The sequence below is a fragment of the Zonotrichia leucophrys genome, chromosome 7 (assembly GCF_028769735.1).
Source record: "Zonotrichia leucophrys gambelii isolate GWCS_2022_RI chromosome 7, RI_Zleu_2.0, whole genome shotgun sequence".
Lineage (NCBI taxonomy): Eukaryota > Metazoa > Chordata > Aves > Passeriformes > Passerellidae > Zonotrichia > Zonotrichia leucophrys.
The window spans coordinates 9,286,927-9,309,849 of NC_088177.1; the positions used below are offsets into that span (position 1 = coordinate 9,286,927).

General features: G+C 43.6%; 1 protein-coding gene across 4 annotated transcripts in view; it reads left to right on the forward strand.

The window, feature by feature from the left end:
- The window catches only part of ESYT3 (extended synaptotagmin 3), a 46,676-nt gene that overhangs the window by 15,255 nt on the left and 8,498 nt on the right, over positions 1-22,923 (forward strand). For 3 of the 4 annotated variants that reach the window (XM_064718562.1, XM_064718564.1, XM_064718563.1), the window contains exons 5-18: positions 7,578-7,619; positions 8,484-8,618; positions 9,123-9,199; positions 13,482-13,548; positions 14,146-14,235; positions 15,200-15,255; positions 17,727-17,847; positions 18,762-18,935; positions 19,466-19,548; positions 19,946-19,994; positions 20,632-20,721; positions 21,583-21,645; positions 21,739-21,807; positions 22,445-22,510. In XM_064718562.1, coding sequence (XP_064574632.1) covers positions 7,578-7,619; positions 8,484-8,618; positions 9,123-9,199; positions 13,482-13,548; positions 14,146-14,235; positions 15,200-15,255; positions 17,727-17,847; positions 18,762-18,935; positions 19,466-19,548; positions 19,946-19,994; positions 20,632-20,721; positions 21,583-21,645; positions 21,739-21,807; positions 22,445-22,510 — 1,182 coding nt within the window. Of the gene's footprint in view, positions 1-1,521; positions 1,843-7,577; positions 7,620-8,483; positions 8,619-9,122; positions 9,200-13,481; positions 13,549-14,145; positions 14,236-15,199; positions 15,256-17,726; positions 17,848-18,761; positions 18,936-19,465; positions 19,549-19,945; positions 19,995-20,631; positions 20,722-21,582; positions 21,646-21,738; positions 21,808-22,444; positions 22,511-22,923 lie in introns of those variants that run through there. The other variant, XM_064718561.1, reaches the window with a different exon arrangement.

Sequence of the window (22,923 nt, forward strand, 5' to 3'; positions counted from 1 at the left end):
CAAACTAACCACTGTGTGGTTTTTAATACATGGTATCAAGAGAGCAGGTTACTACTTCAGCTTCTGCCAGTTTCTGGACTTTCCTTCACAGCTTTACAAATAGAAATGCCCTCTGGGGTCAGCTCACTGGTCCACTTGCTCCCAGTGGTATTGCTGTTTAGGGGGGTCATGAGCCCAGGCATTTCCTGCAGTCCTTTCTCCCCAGCCTCCACAGCTGTTGTGTCTATGATGTTAGGGAATACATTGATGGGCCCTTTCCTTGAGAATGTACCTAATCCCTTTCTGAACCTATTGATACCATCTGCCTTGCAAGTTCTAGAGATTTACTGCCCACTGTGTACTGAAGTACTTCCTTAAGTGTGTTTTATAATGATTTATCTTTGCAACATCCCCAGGAAGAAGAGCATAGTCATCCTCATTTGACAGTAGGGAAAGATTAGGAGGGTTGTTTCAAAAGCACCTGTTAATAGATGTCTCATGCATGAGTTTCTCTAATGGGAGGCATTTAAGTTTTCAGATGCCTGAACTGATTTCTAGCCCAGAGCAGTCATATGCAATGATTAACAAACAAATGAGGATCACTTGTGGTGTTGTTTGATTTATTGACTGACCCATAATTAAATACTAATTCCACAGCAAAGCAGAGACCACACTTCATTCTCCCAGTCATGGTCAACTTCTTTTTCTTGGAGGTTTTTATCTGGCTCATCGTTTGTTATCTTGTGCAGCCAGTATCAAAAAGGGGCCACAATAAAAGCTGGCATTATTCACTGATGTTCCAGACTTATCCACTGAACAAAGAGTGGCATTTGCCTGATCCAGGGGAAGCTGCAGTGGAAAACACAGTGTAGAATTGGACAATGACAGCCTGTCTGTTGAAGCATGTTTATAAAGGTATAGAATTAATATCACTAGGGTGGAAAGCATCTCAAAGAGTGTCTGAGAAAACATTTCTTACAAGGAATGGCTGAGGGAGCTGAGGGAGATTTAGGGGGGATCTAATTGCTCTCTACAATTACCTGACAGGAGGTTGTAGTGAAGTGGGGATCAGTCTCTTCTACTGTGCCTGCATTGGGAAGCCTAGAGTACAATGGCCTCAAGCTGAGGCAGGCGAGATTCAGATTACGTGTCAGTAAAAGATTTTCCCTGTGGTCTGGGAGTGAGAGTGCTGGATTGATGGTTGGACTTGTTGATCTCAAAGGTCTCTTCCAACCTTGGTTCTGTGATTCAGTGATTCCATGATTATCAGTATTTCAGAATCTAAACTCCCACAACATCCCCATCAAAATCACAAGAGGACGAGAAGAAAGTGCCAAGGAAGAAGGCAAACAGAAGTGTCCAGAACCAACAGGTGGTGCCTGCCCCGCATGGTTGCACATCCAGCCGTGACCATGGGTCACAGGGTGTCCGCAGCGCCGCCGGAGAGCCGAGCGCCCCGGGCTGGCCGTGAGGGCGGCGCGGCGGGGCGGGGCGGCGGCGGGGCCGGCCCGGGCGGGCGGGGGAGCCGCGGCGGCGGCGCGGGGGAGCGCACTCGGCAGAGGCCCCCCGGCTGCTCGGGCTGTGGCACCCGGCTCGGGCTGAGCCATGGCCCCGCGCCCCGCCGCGCTGCCGCGGCTGCTGCTCTGCTCCGCGGCGCGGGCGCTGCTGTGCCTCGGGCCCGTGTACCTGGCGGGGTACCTGGGGCTGAGCGGCAGCTGGCTGCTGCTGGCGCTGGCGCTCTGGCTCTGCTGGGGACTCAACCGGCGGGGGAAGCGCGACCGCCTGGCTGCCGCCTTCGCGCTGCTGGAGGACGAGCGGGAGGCGGTGTGCCGGGGCCTGGCCGCCCGGCACCTGCCCGCCTGGGTGAGTGAGTGAGTGAGGGGCGCGGAACCGGCGGCTCCGAGAGCGCGGTGTCCCGGAGCGAGCGGCCGAACGGGTGGCAGCGATGCCGAACAGTAACGTCTTTGATTTTGAAGTCTTGCTCAGGAAAGCGAGGATTAAACTATGAGTTGTTTAGCCCAGGAGATGTGCTGCTGTAAGTGGGTATGTAAAACAGACTGATGTATCGCCAGAGACATCTCCCTTCAAATACATGTTGTTGCATTGCAGGTATTTTGCTATTGAAGATACTTATTTTAGTATACTTTATACCTTTCTCATCCACTAGGTTTTCTCCCCTTTACTGTAAATTGAAAACAAACAAAAATATATTAAAAATATATTTTCATCCTGCTAAAAACCCAAATATTTAATTTTAAGAGTCATCTCTGGACGATACGGAAGGCCAACCCCTGTTTGTTGTTCACAGTTGTTTCTAGTCACTCTACGTTTTAAAGTGAAGAAAGTAGAATTTCTGCCTGCCATTTTATTCTGTGTCTTGGGTTATTTATTGGGCAGCTGTTGTTGGCTAATGGAAAGGATGATGAGATGTTTAGATCTTTTTTCTTTTATCGTAATTTACTTAGCATTTAAAAATCTGTCAGTGACTGGTACGGAAATGCTTTTCTTGTAAAGGGTGTTGCATGGAGGCATTTATAGTCGGCAAACTTTTATATAGCCTACAGCACTTGGATCTCCTTAATTCTGTGGGAAATGAAGGCAGCTGGCAGTTCTGATGAGTGAGGCCAGGGTCTCCTGCCAGGGCTGGTGCAGCTCCCTGCACATGTTCCCTCCCGCCAGGCACAGAAGTCTGTCTCTGAATGAGGTTTTTGCTTGTTTGTATTGACAGAGCATAAAAAAAACACCAATTCAGGGCATTAATGAATGTGATGGTGTCAGCTCTTGCCCTGATGCTGTGAGAGCAGTGTTGTGTTTTATCCTCAAGTGCCCTGAATCATTGTAACCAGAAATTGAGCCTCTTAGTCACTGTTGAAAAATCAGGCTTGCCCCCACAGTGCACACAAATGCAAAAAGTTTCATTAGGTTTTGTGGCTGAAAGTTTCAGGCTTCATTAGTGTGGGAGCTGGTGGTCCATTATTGATTGCCCTGCACTGGGCCTTCCCAAGGCTGCACAGAGAGCACTCTGTGCCCCAGCCCAGGAGAGGTTTGGGCAAATGGGGAGGCTGCAGCAGAGGCCACTGGGATGGTCAGAGGCTGGAGCACCTGGGGTCTGACAATGCTGGGGCTGTTCAGCCTCCTTCAGGAGAAGGGAAGGTTTAAAGGGTCTCTCATTTCTATCTCCCACTGCCCAGCATGTGCTTATAGAGATGGTAGAGTCAGACTCTTTCCAGAGGTCTGATTTGTAAATTCTTGGCCCTTACTCCTGGAAGGCAGGATGTAGGACCTAATGATAAAGGGGCTGCACAGTGTGCTTTTAGTTTTATCTATATTGCCTCTTCCTTTCCTTTTGTGTTGGTAACTTTTGTTCATCAGTTGGGTGTTTGCTTCCACACTACTCTTGTCCTTGATGCTTTTTAACTCCCCAGTTTTAATTTTCCTTCCATCCCCATCCTCTATTGGATCTACTCCTTCCATGTGCCTGTGTTGGAGACTGATTCTCACCTGATATCTATTCAGTTTATTCTCCGTGGTGTTGTCTTTTTTTATCTTTTGTTTTTGCCTTTCAGTGTTCATGGACCTTCAGTTGGGAGCTCTAAAACTCTCTGCTGAGTTCTTCTCTCCTGTCACACAGAGGTGGCAGTAGCAATACAGTTCAAGGGGAGCATGGCTTGCCTTTGCAGTGTTGTAATCTTAGGAAAGGTTCTGAAGGTGTGAAATGATGGCAGTGTCTTGGGATTCATAAAGCTTTGTCTCTTCATGTGGACTGTTATAAAATGAGGGGAATCCATCCAGTGAAGAGTTAAGAGCAATCATTGATTTTGCTGTTGATTAAAAATTGTTCTCCCTAGGAAATGGCTTCTTTAAATTGGCTCAGGTTCTGCTCAGTCCTGGTATCAGTTGTTAGGAGATATACAGAATGCAGCCTTTCCTTTATGGGGGATGCTGGGAGGGTTTTCCCTAATCTACTCAACCATCTGTTTTGGGGTATTTGCAGGGTTGTTTTGCAGCACCAGTTTCTTGGCTGAAGCCAGCCAGTGAGTTTGGAATAGTCACATTCCTGTGCTAGACAGTGTACGTGGGCAGGCTGTGCTTCCTCAGGAAACCAGGCTGGAAAGCTGCTCATGGCAGGCACAGTCAGAGCCATGGCTTGGAGAGTTGAGACCTTCTGACTTCGGCCTTTGCAGCCTTTAGCGTGACTTCTGTACAAGCAGGCAATGCTCAGAGCAGAGGCAGCCAGGCTTCCACCTTCATCCCAGCTCCTGGGGTTGTGGTGACTGCTTGTGTTGCTTTTGCCACTGGTTATATGGCTGCACATGGCAGAATCCAAGTATGCTGTGTTTCTTCCTGATGTTAAACTCCTTTTACCAGGCAAAATACTACTAGGTACAGAACTGTCCTTTTAAAATGTTGCCTTTAAGTCCTTGTTCATGCAAAAGCCTTGTTTACACTTTTTTTTTCCTCTTGTATGAATAGCTAAAAATCCTGACTTTTTGTAAAAAGAAACAAATAAAACACCAAAATCCCCAACAAAACCCAAAACAACCAAACAAACAAGCAAAAAAACCAAACCAAACCCTGATGGATAGATTGCTGTGTTGTGTTTGAACGGAATGATGCTGTTGTGTCTAACATGGGTTTGTTGTTGCTGTGATCCTTGCTGTGGCTTGCTGCAGGGCAAGGTGGAGTCATGCAGAATTTACACATTTTCTTTACTTGCTAGTAATTGCCCCTTAACTAGTGTTTTTGATCTTCAAAGCTCTTTTCAAATGCTAAGTAATTTTTACTGCATTCCTTAAACTTTGGCAAGAAGCATGCCTGCTTTTGTAGATGGGTAAAACTGATTCTGATAGTGGGACTTGCCCAAGGCTACAGGATTAAATCTTACTCTGTGTTAGTATTAATTTTGGCAGCTCTTGGTGTCTGGTTCTGGGATTAGTAGGAAGTGTTTTGGGCTCCTCCTACATGTGCTGTACTGATGACAAACTCGGGGCAAGACCTTGCTGGCAGGGCTGTCATCAGTAGCAAGGGCCAGAAGTGAGTCTGAAATCCAGAGCACATGGTTCAGAGGTATGAAACTGCAGATGGTGATACATTAAACTCTTGGAGTAAATGGTTGGGTCAAGAAGAGAGCTTCGTGGTGTCACTGAGCTGAACTAGCCATGTGACATGCTAGCTAGCATGAGTATTATGGGGATACCCCATGGGTAGGAAAGGAGTTGCTCAGAGCTTGTGTCTTACTACACAGTGGATAATGCAACACCTGGAGACCAGCTCTGCTTCCTCACAGAACTGCTCATTTAGTTCATCCCATTGAGTAGAGCTGAACTTTGGTGTTGAGAGCCCACTGAAATTTGGTGGCCTGTCATAAAGGGCAGAAAGCTGGTTTTCACCAGTCATATAATCAGCCAGTTTCTGTGGTGTTTTCTGCAAGAAGAGCCCATTTTGTGTCAGCCCAGGAGCTCCTGCTGGTCTTTGGTCCCAGCTTTGGAGATCCAGCAATGCCATTCCTTCCATCTGTCAGAGGAAACGGAGGGACCAAGTGCCTGGGTGGGACCTGGGTTGCAGACACCTGAATGAGGGGGTGTCAGGTGGGGTGGAAATGTACCTGTACATTTGTGTATAAATGTCTGCTATCACAGCATCTGAGGTGTGACACAGTGCAGTGTGATTCATTGCAGTTGCTTTGGAGGTTTGCTGTGGGCCATTGGTGGTTCAGGTGTCTGTGGTGCAAATAATGAATTCAATTTTACTTTTTCTAAAGATGGATCTAGGTACAGACTCATTCTCATGATTTTTGCCTCTTTCCTGATGCCCCTTTGTGCTGTTTCAAGTCTCTAGGAGCCTTTCCTCTGGAATAATCCCAGACAAATGTAATGGTTTATAATGCCCCACATTTCTCCCCTGCACATATGAGCAGTGACTTTCTCACTGGGAAGGGGTAGCCTAACTGTTGTCCTGTCCTTTCTTTTGGGTCGCATCCCTCTCCTGTCTGTAAGGTGTTTTGAAGAACAAGCTCACCATGCTGCTTCCATCTCTTCTCTATCCTTCCTACATCTGATCCTAAGCTGTGGCTCAAGTGCTGCAGGGTTTTGGTGCTTGGCAATTACATTGGAGCTGAGAAGCCAGGATTTATGAGCCGTGATGGAGAACCTTTAGGTGGAAAATGAAAGGCTAGCAGGTGAAGTGGAGGTCCCCTGATTCACATAATCTGCCTCACTGTAAAATGTCAGCAGCAGTTTGTCTGTGTTGATTGTCCCTTCTGGTGCTGAGTTCTTCCTTCATCATGCAAATAGACCTGTGCAGGCTGACATTTGAGTGACCTTCTGTTGTCTTATTTAATGGAAAAGTTGCTATTTAGAGCATCAAAAGAAATTTCTTATAAAGAATATGGTAATATTACTTTGGGTTTTTTTAATGAGATCATTTGAAGCATGATTTGAGCAGGGAAAATGGGCTCTTCAATAATCTATAAAGCTGTACTAAAAACAGGCTACTGTCCATTCTATCCAAACATCTCTGAGCACCTCTCTGAAAGCTGATGAAAAGTGAGGCTTTGCCTGAAAAGTGTAATTCACAGCTCTTGTAAGAGGAAGTATTGTCCTACCCAATTACTATTATCAGGCTAGATGATAGTCAGATTCTCTTTGTATTCAGGTGCTCTGATGTCCATTCTGAGAAGCTGCTGCATGTCCTTCCCTTCTGCAGTAACCTGCTGCCAGCTTGTAGCACCAGCTGCAAATACCACATCCATAGGCTTTAATGTGTGACTGTAGTAAGGTGATTGTAACTCTTCACTCAGCAGCTTCTTGCAGGGGTCTGAGAGATCAGTTACTTGAGAGTGGTCTCATGCCCAGTTGTCCTAGTGGTGATTAAGCAAGTCATCACTTCAGGGAACTTGTGGGGTTTTTAAAGGACATACACACTTCTTGTTGGCATTTGGTGTGTCCAACTTGAAAACATGATTTATAGGTGACTATTTTATTTTAATTTCTCCTTACCATCTTAAAAAGCTTTGAGAAGTGAAAACACTGGACTGTTACACATGATAGTGTATGCTAACAGACTTGAACTCTTACAGGGCTTCTTTTCCCTGAAGCCATTGGCACCACGTTGGTATTAGTGGAGAAAGGCTGCCACAACCAAGACATTGAGTTTCCCAAGCAGGTTCTTGTTTCCCCAAGTGTGGTGTCCTGGTTGAGGAGAGTGAGTGCAGGAAACAGGTCCTGCACAGCTCATGGTCTTAAAGGGAAGTAGGTTCTCGTGGCTTCCCAAGGCATGACAGAGAAAGATGAGAAATCTAATGCTGCTTTACATCATGAACAGGAAGTGACACTTGCTTTAATCATGTAAATGTGCCCAGAGGCATCCTGATACATCAGTGCACGTGGGTTCTTTGCCTTTTACTATTCTTTACTGGCATCTTTGCATTTTACAATTTTTCAAGGAGGTAGTAAATTATAAGGGATGTATGTATGAAGGCAGAGGGATCTCAGCTTACTCTAACAATTGTTCCACACTCCATGCTATCTTTTGCATGTGCTGCAGTGTGCTCAGACAGATGGCACGTGGCACTCACTTTTATTTTTCTTTGCATCCAGGTTCACTTCCCTGATGTTGAACGAGTGGAGTGGCTGAACAAGGTGAGGAGCTCTGAACTCCAGCTGGTGAAGCCACCTGCTCCCATCCAAACTCTGTGGGACAAGTCTGAGAAAGTTATCAAATTACTACTAAATTAGCATAATTCAGTTGTATCAGTGTCTATACTGAAGTATGGAGTCACTTGAGTGTGGGGTTGCCACTGAGGTTGAGAGCCAATGTGATCGTGGTTGATACAAGTTTGATAAATTCAACACTTCATTCTGAGACTAAAAGAAAATGCAACTGTTTGTGTATATATAGGGATACATACATGTGTATGTTATTATTATTATTTTAGCAAACTTGGTGGTATCTCCTCTTACCAGAAAGGTTCCAGAGAGCACTGAGGCAAGTGCTTCCATCAGCAGGTGTGGTCAACCTCTCAAAGCAAAACAGCTGAACTTGCAAATTAGCATCCAGTGGCTATCTTGTTTTTTGGTGGTTTTTTTTTAGCAAATTTTCTTTTTTATATAAAAGCTCATCTCAGTCCTCTAAATAAACCTAACTCCAGGGAACATTGTGACACTTTAGAGTAATTAGGGATTATTGTACTTAAAAAATTTAACTGTGGGCTTCATTGGCTCCTGTGGTTAGAAGCAGCCTCCATGGTACTGAAAACTCACCGTTCAGTCCCTGAAACAAATTCCATTTCTGAGGAACAGAGATGGATCCTTTCAAAAGGATGACTTAAGTGCACAAAGTTGACTTGTTATTTTAAAAAATACCAAAAAATACCAAAGTTGACTTGGTATTTTAAAAGGATAGATATTAATAGCCAGGGTTCTGTAATGGGTGTGTTTGTTTCTCAGCAAAAGATGTCATACTCAAAGAATCTTCAGTGTGTTTCTGCTTTCACCCTTCTTTAGGTCCTTGTACAGGCTTGGCCATACTTTGGAACAATCATGGAAAAAACATTTAAAGAAGTTCTGGAGCCAAAAATCAGAGCAAAGAGTGTACATCTGAAAACATGCACCTTTACCAAGATCCACTTTGGCGAGAAGGTAGAGGGAGTCTTTTGTACCTCTTGTGGTTCACTCTTTTTTGAAAAGTTCACGTGTAAAGGGAGTGAGATGTTCAGCTCTGTAATAGTTTTGCTCCCTCCTCATGTTGACTTGAGCATCTTCACCATGAGGGAAGGATCATACAGGAAAGATACACATCTCTTCCCACTTGCTGTCAGCATCCTAGGACTGGAGATAGAAAAAAAGGACTGTATCTGTATCTATTTCTGTTGTAGCCTTGCAACAGAAGTTTTCAGTGCTCTCTAAGGCTTGCAGGATGGCCTAGGGCTACTTGTAACTAGCCCTGTGTTGGAGAACTGTCAAAGCCATTCTGTCTTTAAAGAAAAAAACACCTGGAGTGATATATTCATATTTTGCATGCAGTTTTGCAAAGTATTTAATTAATGCTTCTGTACTCAAATTCATCAAAGTGAGTAGGACTTTTCACTTATGCTTAGCTTGATAGATGTTGATTATGTTGTATCTTGTTTGTCTCTATTTCAGTGCCCTAGAATTAATGGAATAAAAGCCTACACCAAAGAAATTGATAGAAGACAAGTTACCCTGGACCTGCAGATCTGGTAATATTGCATCATTGATTATGTAGATGGTTCTTAACTTACTGCCTGTGCATGTGTCATGCTGGACTGGGCATGGTGTACTAAGATTAGCCTAGAATGATGTGAGATAATCTGTCTCCCAGCTGGGTGTCCTCAGTGGTTACAGGAGTGAAATGTGCATCAGCCTGTAGACCAGAAATGACCTGCACAGCTCTGAGTGTTACCTCCTCAGGCCCATCAGGGCTGCCATGGATATAAGAATGTGTCCCTTGGCTTTGCCGTGGGTGGCAGTGAGAACCCAAGTTTTCAAACCGTGTTTCCTCTTCTCAGGAAAGCTGGAGATGCTCGGTCTGTCTTGCCCACTGTGGTTTCTCATTAGTCCAACCTCTCCAGTTCTTCCAGAACTACTTGCTCTATTTATTTTTTAATTCCTTCCTCTAGATTAATCTTCTCTTTTAGTCATTTGTTCTATGTGCCATCCAACACATTTGCTTTTTTGATTACAGCTATTCTCTGAGCAGAATACTGCCTCTAGCTCTATTAACAACAACAACAACAAAATTGGATAAAACATTTAATACCTCCCAGGGTGTTATGAATGAGCTTGTATGTTTTGTTAACATCAGAGCCATTGCAGAGCTAAACTCTCTCCTGGTTTAGCCCTGGAGAAGGGAATTGCTGGGGGAATTACCACTTGCATGCTGCTGTAGCTCTGTAAGTTTAGTGGGTGACTGAGCTGCCTAATATCCTAATATAAATTGGCTTTTCATGGTAGTGCCAGGAAAAAGCTGTGAAATTATGGACTGTCTTGGCAACAGAAGTTGTGTATGTGCTCCTGAAATTCTGCTAAGTGACTACCTATAAGCAGAGCTCCTCAGAACTGTGCCTGCTGCTCCCCATGGCAGTGGCATGGCAGCATCCCAAGCCCTGGCAGAGCATCCTCACTTCCTGTAAATTCACATGCTTGATTTTCAGCCAGATGTTTCAGTGCTGTTGTTGTAATACCCAGGTCAGTGTTAGGGCCTTTGGCAAATCATTCATGCTTTCCATATTGAGATTGAGAGGAGATCTAATGCCTTTTAAGCCTTGCAGAAGGTTGCTGCTGTTCTCTGCTAAACTGCTTCTCCCACATGCTCATTTTCACTGTCTTTTGACAAACCTTTGCAGAGGGATTCCCCCACCTCTGCATTCCCATCCCTCTGGCAGAACCATCAACATCTCCAAACTGGCCAAGCACTCCTGTTCCTCATGGTGATGCTGGTGCCATCTGATAACCCCAGTATTTTCTGTATTCACACAGGAGTGTGGGTTTGCCTTGCCTCTCTGGTGGGGGTCTCTTCTCTAGGGCTGCATTCAGGCCTCAGCTTCACTTGTGTTCGTATGTTAACATCAATGTCTGCAGCTAAGTTGTGCTGTGCATCCTGCAGTGTCCTCAGGAGATTGTGTGTTGCCATCAGAATCAAGGAGAGGCAAATCTGTGATTGGTGCTATTATGTACCTGCGTTTTTCTGGATTAGCAATAGAACAGGGTTTTTTGCTGCTTAGAGGAGATGGAGTTGGGTTACCCCAGTGTGAGGCTGTCCTTTACCTCCTGGTCACTGTGCTGTTGAGGTTTAAATGACTGCTCTGTTTACAGGGCTGTTTGCTGGCATCACAGCACTGGAGAAGAGAGTGAAGTGCTGTGGGTGCCTGTGGGGTGCACTGTGCAGTGCTGGCACCACAGTGACTCTTGGGTTAGGTTTCTGTGCTCTGTAAATGCTTCTTGCTTTCAGTCTCTCAATAGTACAGGAGGACAGATTTTTTTTTCCTCCAGTTTTATTAAGAAGGCAACTAGTTGTTGAAGCCCAGAGTCTTTGATGTGACATGGAGAAAATACAGGAAGAGCATAGGAGTAGAATAAACCTTTCCTTCTTACCCTTCCTTTGTAGCCCGTATGGAACCATTTGTGTAGTTTATTAGACATGTTATCCATGAAGGGCTTTGTTTCACCTTGTGCTCCTGATCTCACCAATATGGTGCAGCACTGAATGCTGTGGTTCAGTTCTATGGGCTATGTAAAGAGGAGCTTCCTTTCCTCTGTGTTAAGTTTGTGGTATCACAAATTGCATCCTTTGCTTTGGGAAGTGTGAAAAATAGCACTTAGAGGTCCCTTATTTGTATGGGCTGTTTGTCCTTGAGGCTGGGCCAAAGGGGGCTTTCAGCATGGGGACCATGAGAAGATGGAGCCCCTGGGCAGTTACTGTACAGACAGAATTGCCTGGGCTTTTTCTGAAGGGAGGTGCAGGCATCCAGGTTGGTTAAACTTGCCAGCTCTGGTGGCAGCCCTGCCTTCAGCCAGTGGATTGCCTTTGTACCACAAACACTGGGCCCAGCTTTTCCAGCCAAGTACATAATAGACACAGATATTTGCACTTGAAAAAGTTCTCATCCACAGCACAGGCATATCTGCATCACCTTGTGCAACAGGTGATGCAGGAGAGAAACAGGTGAGTCTTCCACTCTCCTCAGGTGGGTAAAGCACAGTCCTGTACAGGGTGGGGGAGCTCAGCCTTTTAAGTGTCAAGGCTTGAGTTTGGCTCAGGTGTGCCCTGGGACAGGACAGCAGAGAGCACAGCAAGGTTGTGTTGCACAGAGGAGCAGATGGAAGCACGAGCAGCTGGGCCTGGAAACGAGGAATAAGCTAATGAACCAAAGATTCTTCCTTCCTACCAAGCACCCTGGCAGGGGGTGATACCTGTATGAGGCAGATATAAGGCTAATTTACGGCTCAGGCTCTGATAAGACTTCTCTGACATGTTTACTGGAGAAAAGAGATATCTAGAACTGAGTGGGAAAAGTTTTTGACTGTGTGGAAAGGTAGAAAAGCTATAAAACACCGTGGCTCTTACTTTTATTGTGTTAGACACTTGCAAAAGCTGAATTAAATCCTATTGGATTAATTACTGCAAATTAAGGAACTAATTTTGGCTCCTCATTTAGAATTTTATTGTAACAATGCTCTATTAGCACACAGTGTAATGATCTGTAAGATAATGTCAAAGTTGTAGAAGTTAACAAACATAAAATAAGTGTAATTATGTCACTAGCTTTTAAGAAAGATTGTGTTAATTTCAGCATGGTTTATGAGGTTGGAAATAAGAAATGAGAATGCTCCAACATTAAAGACTTTATTCTATGTGTATGAGCTCCTGAAATACTGCTAGGTGACTATCTGTAAACAAATATACAAAGAACTTTGCTTGCAGAAGTGGAGGCAAATTCGCAGGGTTGCGAAGTCTTGGCAGGTTTTTTGGGATGGGAGGGAATCTGTCTATATGCAAATTACAGTTTGAATTTGTGGCAACTGCAGCAGTATTTTCCCATATACATGTGGTCAGAGCAGAACTCCTGCCCTTTTCCTTTGATTATGGAGTGAAGTTATGCATGCAGGCAGCAAGCACAGCACATTCACTGCTGCAGCACCTTTACACCCGGCTTTACCTGCAGGGTGTTTGTGTGTCTGCAGCCAGAGCTATTTCTCAGGGGGCTGAAAGGGAACTTGGTAGCTCCCTTCAATTGTTTTCTGCCAGAGGCATCAACAGATCTGCAAGGTTCTGCTCCCTGGGGTGTGGCTATTGGTTTCTGCATAAGGTGATGTTTGTACTTTAATAAAAGTCTAAGGTGCTTTCCAAATTGCCAAAGAACCACATTCAGCATTTGCTTTATTTAAAGCCTGATGTTCTCCATGGCAACTGACCAAAATCTGATCTAAGTAGTTGTCTTTGAATTCAGCCTCAAGGAAACCTGGTTATTTTTAGTGATAAATTTGTCCTTCAAATGAGTGTTTGGGTTGTGGGCATGGGTGATCTTTGGGCTTTTTGGGTGTGGGCCAGGTGGGAACCTCATGAGTAATGGCAGGATGGCTCTGCACCAGTCTGGGGGCTGAGTCACCAGGGTGTGGGGTGGGATCAGGCTTTTGGCAGACAAGGGAGCAAGAGGGCAATGGCTCTGACCTTGAAATGTGAGTGAGCATCTTGGTCCCTTCTTGGAGCATGCTTGCTCCAGCCAACCCCCAATCTTAAGAATGGAAAAGTAACCTGGAAATACAGATGTTGCTTCAATGTTTTACAGGTACATCAATATCCCAGCTGACTGAAAGATCTGACCTTTGTTCAGCTTCCCTTTTTCAGTCACTTGAAAATCCATCTCTGCCTCTGGGTTCATGTTGTCAATCCTTAAACTGATTTCATTTATCCTCTGTACAGCCCCAAATTTCTCATGGGACTATTGCAAACCGTGGAATAATGTGAGAATTTTCTTTCAGTTACATAGGGGACTGTGAGATTCACATGGACATATCGAAATTTAATCTTGGCGTGAAAGGTGTACAGGTGCGTGCAGTGCTAACATTGTCTGTTCAGGGCTGTGTGGGGAGGAGGTGGCACCTCCCAGTGGGGAGGTCATGGCAACTGGGAAACTAGCAGCTGTCAGGCTTGGAATGATTGGCTTTACCTCCTTGTTCCTGGCTGCAGAAATGAGGCCTTCCATGGAAAGCACTTAAATGCCACTTCTAAGCTTCATAGAATGACTCTTAAACAGGGTCGGTGCTGGAGCATTGAGTATGTGTGGGCCAGCAGCTGCCACTGGAGTTCAGAGGAGCTCAGAGTGTTGGTAGAGAACTTCAGAAGAACCATGATGTTCACAAACTGCTGTAGATTAAACCAAGAACCTGTTCTTGGAGTGTTGAAAGCTAGTAGACAAATGGCTCCATTGTACGTCAGGATTTCAGAGAGACTCCACAAACACAGAAAGCATTGCCTGATATCAGTAGCAATGGTTTGGGGGGAAAAGTTTTTGGTTATAAAATTCTAAATAAAATTAAAATTCAAGTAGAATTTCTAAAATTATCTCCATCACTGAAAAGCTCACAGTTTTGAAGCTGCACCATGAGAATACCTTAACCCTGAGCTCTCCTGTTCTGTTTGCAGCTGTATGGGACACTGCGGGTGATCCTGGAGCCTCTCCTGACTGATGCACCCTTTGTTGGAGCAGTGACCTTGTTTTTCATGCAGAAACCGGTGAGTCAGGATATTGGGTTTTCACTGATAACCCAAACTGCTTAACTGTGAATATGTCACAGTTCAGGTGCTTGAATGACAAATTCCTAATTGTTCAGTGTCCCTCTTGAATTCTGGGAGGATGTGAATAAATTGCTCTATATTTTTATAGTAGTGCCTAAATAGTTACTCACTTCACTCTAAGAATGGGAGGACTGTCTTATGGTGGCAGCACAGGAGCTGTTTCTCCAAGGTTTCTGGCTGCTCTACCTTCTCATTCATGGATTTTAAATGCAGTCATTTTGGACACCATTCATGGTTGCCTTTTGAAAGCTTGCCTGTTTAAGGTCGTGTCCCTTGTACTCAATTGCGGTTTAATAAAATATGAGAAACCTTCTAGTCTTGTAAGAAGCAGTTATCTTACAGCACACAGCTTTGCTTGTGGTTTATGCATTGCTTGAGTTCATGAAAGTCATACATTTTTGATCTTGAATGAGGTGTTTTTGTGTTTAAATGTAGCAGCATTATTTTAGCACATGAAAGAACCTCTTTTTGTTTATTGTACAAATAGGAATACAGACTCCTGAAACCGGTGGTATTTTTAAATCCCTCTGCCTCAGGGCATAGGCCAACCCCTAAAGTGTAAGGATGAGAAAACAACTTCAAAGTCTTAAAAGAGTTGCTGAATTTCCTTTATGACCCCAGGGTATCTGCCAGTGGCCATTGCTAAGGGCTGAATGCTGACTTTCCTTCTTCTTGCAAGTTCAATTCCAGTGATAATCTCAATTCAGGGTAGCAAATAAAATAGATAAGGGAATTGATTCCAGCTGTTGATTCTAATGTATAGATGCAATTGGTGGTGCAGGTTTTCCTTCCTTTAGACATCTGACTTTGTTCTAGAAGCATTTCCCTTTTAAATTCTACACTTATTTTAAAATAAATTTTAATAGTCCTGTATAATATTTTCTCCCCAATCTTGTTGTAGCATTTGGAAATCAACTGGGCAGGCATGAGCAACCTTCTGGATGTCCCAGGAATTAAGTGAGTGTCTACTTTGCTTTACTTTATTCTTTGAAAAATTTTTGGAAGTTGGGATGTAGTTCTTGTTGAACCAAAGCTGTTGTTGTAGTTCTTGTTGAACCAAAGCTTTGTGTGTAAGGTGTTGTGCTGATGTTCATCCCATTGCAGCTGGCTGTGGCAAAACCTGGGAAGGGTCCTTTTTACATTCTGGCAAAACTGTTTCAATCACTTCATTACATTTAGGATGGGAATAGTAAATCCCCCAAACAACAATGACTTAAAAACTAAAAACAAGCCCTTCTGTTTCCCATATGCAAGTTATTTGCAAAGGTAGACGAAGTAGGTTTAGTCTGGCAGACTGCTTTTTTAAATTTACAGTGAAGTAAATTTAAAAAGGCAAGTTATCACAGAGTTGCAGTCCCTCTGAAAAACTCAAGTACAATCCATGGTAAAGAGAACTGCACCAGATTTATAAGGAGAAAAGTTTTCTTTCTATGTAATCTGCTCACTTTTTAGGTGTAGCTCTTCTCCAGTGCTTCTTGGGTTAGTAGTACATACATAAAACTTGCACAGCAAGGACGAAAATCTTAGTGAGTTTCAGTGTTGTTTCAAACTGCTTCACCAGATTAGGGATTCAGTTTGTTCTTTAGTGTAAGGAGAAAATTCTGTTGCACAAGAAGAAAATACATGGGGTTACACAGTCCCTTTCAGAAGTATCTGTTCCTCTCTACTCCCCTGCAGCTCATGGTTTGCAGACTCAGGAAGAGTCTGGCCACTTTAGGTGCCAGTTTATGCATTAAAGATTCTCTGAAGGCTTTTGATGTTGCATGAGAGGAAGTTTCCTTTTTCTCTTAATTTGAGGCCTCAGTGGCCTTTTGCCCTGGAGTTTAGCCTGAGAGCTCCAGTTTTTATCAGAGGAATTAATCTGTTCTTTTCTAACTTGCTTTCCCTAATCCTTGCAGGGAGAAGGCCTGTAGGTGTTCCAGCCTACAGCCTCTCATATAATTAAGTGCAAATTTGGTGTCCTAAATTTTTACTGCCTGGTTCTCCCACAGGGATTTGCACACAGAAACCTTTGCTTGTTCCTCAGCTGTGCAATGAAAGCTGGGAGCAAAACATGCCTGACCATGAATGGGCTGAAGTACAGGTTGAACCAGAGCCCTCCCTGTCAAATGAATTTGGCTCACTTAAGATAGCAAAGAAACTGGATGCAGTCATCTGTCCTCACATACAAGCTGTGTTTAGTTGGGTGTACCCTGAGACTTGGAAGAGGGGACAATTCTGTGACATTCCTGTGGGGTTTTTTTACAGGAAAGCCAAGAGCCTGACCAAGGCTCCTGGTTTACCATTTGGAGTAGAAGACTTTTCTTATGTTCTTTATGTGTGAGTCCAGCCTCCTCTGTGAATTGGGATGATTTTGTTACACAGTCATACCCTTATAGGCACTAGATCTATCAAGAGGATGAGTCTTTCAGATAATTGGTGCTCCTGGGTTTTCCTCTTAATATTGTTTTTTACTTATGCCAGGTTGTAGTGGTGTGTTGAAACCCTCTCATTCATCACCTGGAGAGTACTCGGACATCTCTGATAGCCATATACTTCTTGTACCTGCTGCACAAGAAGAGCAGTTGTAAAGCAAAGATTTAAACTGCAACTGTGCAAGTTGTAATTAGGCTGCAAAGTTCCTTGAACTCCAAGATAGTGCCCTCAATTCAGCCAATGTGATCTGCAGTTACTTCAAAAGAAATTTTCCTTCTTAGTGCAAATTCTGCCAAGATCCAGAACTTCATCCGAGAAACGAGCTTGGCTATTTTTTTTTAATGTGTCTGTCTGCTTGAATTTTGTCAAAAGGTCTCAGCAGGTGGCCAAGAGTAGGCAGCAGTGGTGGCCAAGAGTAGGCAGCAGTGTGTGCTGTGGCCATTTCTGTCTAGAAACAAACTAGCTTGAGGCCTTGAGCCCCTTGTGAAATGCTGAAACCTCCTGATTCCCTTCTCCCCATGTCCATCTCTGGTGTTATTCCTAAGGAAACCCAGAAGACACTTGAGTTTGACATGTTTGGGTGTGTGCATGAAGTTTTCACACAGCCTGAGCTCCCATTCATCATTTACAACGATGAGCCAAATTCACACCCTGCAAAAGGGATGCTCCTGTTGCAAGTCTGCAGCACTAAATTGGAGATGAATGGCCACCCTGCAGCTCTTTCATGCAATCATAAACTTTGGAAAAGATCTTTATAGATCACCAAGTCCAACCATTAACCTAATACTGCCAAGCCCATCACTGAACTATGTACCTAAGCACCTTTACAGGTCTTTTAAATGCTTCCAGAGATGGTGACCCAACCATTTCCCTGGTTGTCCTGTTCTAATTCTTGGCAATACTTTGGGGGAAGCTAGGCCACACCAGTCACTTTGCAATGCTCATTCTTTCTGCTGTCCCTCACTTTCCCTCCTGAGTTGTGACTGATTGTTGCCTTTTTCCCCCACCTGCAGTGTAATGTCAGACTCATTAATTCAAGACTTCATTGCTGCACGGCTGGTTCTGCCCAACAGAGTCACAGTGCCTCTGAAAAAGAACATGAACATTGCCCACTTGAGGTTCCCTGTCCCCCAGGTGAGTTGTTTTTTCAGTGACATGGTGTTTATCTACCTGAGTGATGCATCCAAGCTTAGTGTCGTTGGATGCTGCATCAGCTCTTTCAGCCTGAGCTGTGGGCTTTCAGTAGGTAGTATTTCAGAAATATAAAAGCAGTGTTGGATAATAATTTGGGGGGGAGTGACACGGGCACTGGGAGCTCCTACTTTCTCTACAAGTCATAAGGAGTCTGTTTGTACTCTGAGCTCATTTACCAATTAAACCTTTACTCTGTAACTGCAGATCTGTGGTACATGAAAATGAGAGGAAAAATACATAAGCAGTGTCATGCTATTTGATATTTTTACTAATGCTATGAAGAGTTGTAAATAGGGAACTTGGAAGATCACATATTGTTACAAAAAAAATTTCCTAAATTCTCAACATATCCAGGTCTTCAATCTCCTTCATCCATCAAATACCTAATACTAATGAGGATAAATATAAATGAGTGACAAAGGCATGCTCACTGTTGCAAACTTGCATCACTAATTTGAAGTGGAATGGCTCCTGTGCAATAAAATAAGAACCTGCCAGTGAGTGCTTAGTTCCTCCTTCAGTCAGTGGGAGTTGATCTTTACACTTGATTTGACTGTGGCTGTAATGCTGTGTGCATATGTATATTTCTGATTTAAAAATAAATATTTCCTATACAGTTATTAGATTGAATTTTGCATCTCTTTAAGGGGGCTTTTTTCCCCCTCTAGGCAAATGGTGGAAGAAGTGCTTTATTACAGCTGTCACTGGAAAGCACTGCATCAAACTAAATGTCTTTGCAGAACTGTCATGGTGACTACCCTTGCTGCCTGAAATAAACAGTTTTAGGAGGCAGCATATTATAATTATCCAAAGATTGCATTTTCATGACCAATTCTGTATCTTATTTTATGCAGGGAGTAATAAGGGTTCATCTGTTAGAAGCTGAAAACCTTGTCCAGAAAGACAATTTCCTTGGTGCCATCAGGGGGAAGTCTGATCCGTACGCTCTCCTCCGCGTTGGCACCATGCAGTATCGAAGCAAGACAGTCTCCAGGGATCTTAATCCCATTTGGAATGAGACATTTGAGGTACTGAGCCTTTTGATCTTTCCATCTGGGGGATACACAGCCATTTGCATCCCTGTGCTTGCAGGACCTTCTCTTAGCTGACTGCACAGGGCAGGTGGACTTCCTTGTTTCTTGGTTGAGGCATTTGTGTCCCTTAACCAAGTTCAAATTTACATTGTAAACTTGAAATGTCCTTCAGGTTGATCTGATTTACATGTGTGGGTTTTTGGAGGAGGTGCAAAGCACTGCTTTAAATACCAATCAATGCATCAGCCTGTGCAGCTGCAGGCTGCTCTAGCATTAATTCCTCTCTGCTTATTAGGGATACCAGTTTGAGGGGTTTAACTTGTAGCTCAAAAACAAGCAAACAATGTGGAGCATTTTCACCTGTAATCAATTGTATTTGTTATGCATTTGACCATAAGAAAGAACAGAGAATTACCTTAATGTGTTAGACAGTTGTCAAGTGTCCTGTTCTTGTCCACAGCCTGAGCCTGAATATGTGTATGTGAATGCTTTTTATTTTTAATCAATACCTCTTTTTCCTCCAGTTTGTTGTTCATGAAGTGCCTGGTCAGGACTTAGAAGTGGATTTGTATGATGAAGATCCGGATAAAGATGACTTTATGGGCAGGTAAATTAGTAAGACCTTTGATCCGGATCCAGTAGCCTCTGCTGTGGGACACCTGAATTACTCATACTGGAAATTTCATACTGTTGGAAGAGATTCCTTTGCCCAGATATTAATGCCATATAATTAGTTCCTAGTGCAACTAATGTTGGACAAGGTTACATCCTGCAGAGAATCCTGGGAAGCCATTAGAAATAATAGTTTCTTGAGATTTACTTCATATTCATTTTAGTTTTGGAAATATTTCAAGCGGGAGACTTCAGGAGTGTAAGTGTGTTCCTGCACATACTCAGGTAATGTGGAGAAGTTGTTATTTGGAATAGACTTGACAGTGGGCTTTTTTGGTGGATTTTGCTGTATGCCTCAATGTACATTGAAGTGTTTGCTTTTTTCCTTTCAGCTTGCTGATAAGCCTAGTGGATGTAATGAATGACAGAACTGTTGATGAGGTAAAGATCTCAGCTTATTCCTAAATGTGGCTGGTGGTGCAGCTACATGCACTTATTTGTGCTGCTCTTTTGCTGCTACGGTGTTTCTTTGTACTTTAAACTTCTTTGCACACTTGCACTGTGGTATTTTCACAAAAAAACAATACGGAAGTAGCCACTACAATAATTTTTATGACCAGGTTGGTAACCCCAGGGAGGCCTGAGGTTATGCTGAGCCAGCAGTGGGGTATCTTGTTGATACTTTGAGTCTTGTGTGTACCAAATGTTTTGTACAAAGCTGCAGATAAAGTTTGGTGAAGCCGCCTGTTTGCTGAGGGAAGAAATTATCTGACATTGCTGTGGTTCATCCTGCAACCCAGCACTCTACAAACAATGCCAGGGTGCCTGTCTTGTGCTGCTGCTGGTTGGAAATATCCACCCACATGCTTTGCCTGTTCATGGGCATCTTATTTTAATTTTCTTCTGCCTTGTACCTAAGTAGGTGAACATGCTACAATCTAAGTGTCAAAAATGCAAGCTAAGGTTCTCAGAGTAAAATTCACATTGTCTGTTGTGTGCAAGTCTCAGAGTCTGCATCACATACATAAAAGCTACTCTGCCTCTCAGTCTCAAGCTGCTCTTTGTTATCTCCATGTAGTGGTTTCCCTTGAGTAAGACGACAAGCGGACACTTGCATTTAAAACTGGAGTGGCTTTCACTGGTAAACGACCAAGAAAAGCTGCATGAGGTGAGTGTATTTGCTTAAAGGATTCAGGTGCTCTGATCCCTGTCCAGTCATCAACAAAGGAGTGTGTAAAATTAGAAACCCCAGGCAGAATCACAGGAGTTTATTTTTGTCTGGAGAAGTTTTGATGTGATTCCCTCCCTGCCATTCCTGCAGAGGAAGGGCATTTGCTTGCCCCAGGTCTCTTGGTAATTCAGGAGTAACTCAAATCTGGCAGCTCTTTTTGCTTGAGTTTACAAACCTTTGTTTGACTCACTGCAAAGTGGCTTTTCAGGGGTTCTTTTCTTTCACAATGTTTTTCCTCCCTCTTCATCTAGGATTTGTATAGGAACCTGGATCCCTGAAATAATCTGTACTAGTCATAGGCAAATACCCAGCACTGGTGCTTGGTAGGGCTGTGTTTCCAAATGGTGTGTTGTTTGTCCAGCAGAATTGCTTGGTTAAAGCCCATCTCCCAAAGAGGCTGTTTCTTCATAACCAAGCAAAACCATTTGAATTCCACTGAAGTGAATAAAATTGTTCCCAGGCTTTGTTCTGCTGACACTGGATTCATGTTGATGTATGTGGTTGAACATGTTTTTAGGTGTCTTGCTGCACTGGGGAACCCAAGCAGTTCTGCACTGAGAGATTGACAAACATTAAAGGCAGGGAATTGAAAAGAGTTACACATCTTACTGGTCTGCTTTGAACTGTCATGCTGTGTTGACTTGAGCTCCTCTAAATTGCAAGTTTTAGAGAAAGGCAGAGAGCTGCTTAGCCTTCAGAGGCTGCCCTTGGAATTTTGCTGTGTTTTGCATTGTCCTTGGTGGGTGATCCATGACTACTTTGTGTTTTGATTTGTTTTATCTTTCCCTGCCTTTACAGGATAAGAAGGGTCTGTCTACAGCAATTCTGATTGTCTACTTGGACAGTGCCTTCAACCTCCCTGTAAGTACAAACCCATGCAGCAGCCTTCACTCCTAACCTCCTTTTTATGAAAAGAACAAATTAACTGTTTTAAATATTCTTTCACCAATTCAGAAAAACCACTTTGAGTATTCGAATGGTGAATGTGGAACAAAGAAGATCAAAAATAACAAGTACCTCAAGGTAAAATTTATATTCTTCTCCCACTTTGCAAAACAAGGTTCTGAATTATGTGGTATCATAGGAACCAAAACTAGCTGTGGTTAAAAAGAAATAATCTCTCCACTATCAGAATTTAAGTGATGAACAGGGGTTCAAATTAGTGATTGAAAGCCCACCCCAGTGAAAGTCTAGTGCAAAGAGCTGCAAGAGGTTCAGTATTGTTGCTTCCAGACAAGAATTGTTATTTGATGCCAAGGACTCACTTCCAGCTGCTTTGGAGCAAGTCCTGAGCCTTGGAAACCAATTCTGAGAGTCCTGATTCAGTCAGGAAAGCCCAAGGTTCCCCACAGAGCCTTCATCTCTCCTCTCTGTTTCCTCCCAGCTTCTGGCAAGTTTTTAACTGCTCACCTGTTGAAACCTAAATACATAAAGCTTTGGCTTAAATGTGTACTCTTGATGGTGGAAAGTAAGACTGCTGTGTTGTGCTGGAGGCTTTCCTGTGCACTACACTCCTCAGGGGTCCCACAAGCAGAAAATACTATAACCTTTCAGCAACTTACTTCAAGTAAGAATAGTGGTTTGATATTGCTTCCTGAAAACTATAAACTTCTTAATGTTTCTTTCTGTCTTCTTCTTTCTTCCTTGTATTAAATGACAGAAGATGGAACGAGAACCTTCCTCCTTTGTCCTGCTCACAGTTGGGAATAAGACTCAGAAGAGTAAGGTGAGGTTGTTTAATTCTTCTGCCTTTATCAGATACTTTCCATCTTATGGGTGACTGTCCCCAAGTATCCCCTAGGAAGGAAAGGACTTCTCATGAAGCTGGTGTGAAGAGCTGTACTTGTAGTGATGGCTGAAGAGCCTGGGAGTGGAACCACTGTGTCATTGAATTGTGGTGGTGGAGGGAGTCTGACCAGCTGCTGTACACATGTGTAGTTCCATGCCTGTGCCCAAGAGTTCATCTTGGCCCAGACACTCTAGTTCTGTAAGTCTCCAATCCAGCTTATGGCTTGTCAGAGCAGGGTGTCATTTGCATCAAGCTGGCTTTTATTGCTTCCTCAGAGTCTTTTCTGGCTCCTGTGTATCACAGTTTTACTGTTTTGTTTTGTGTTTGGTTTTGTTTTTAAACTGCGTCTC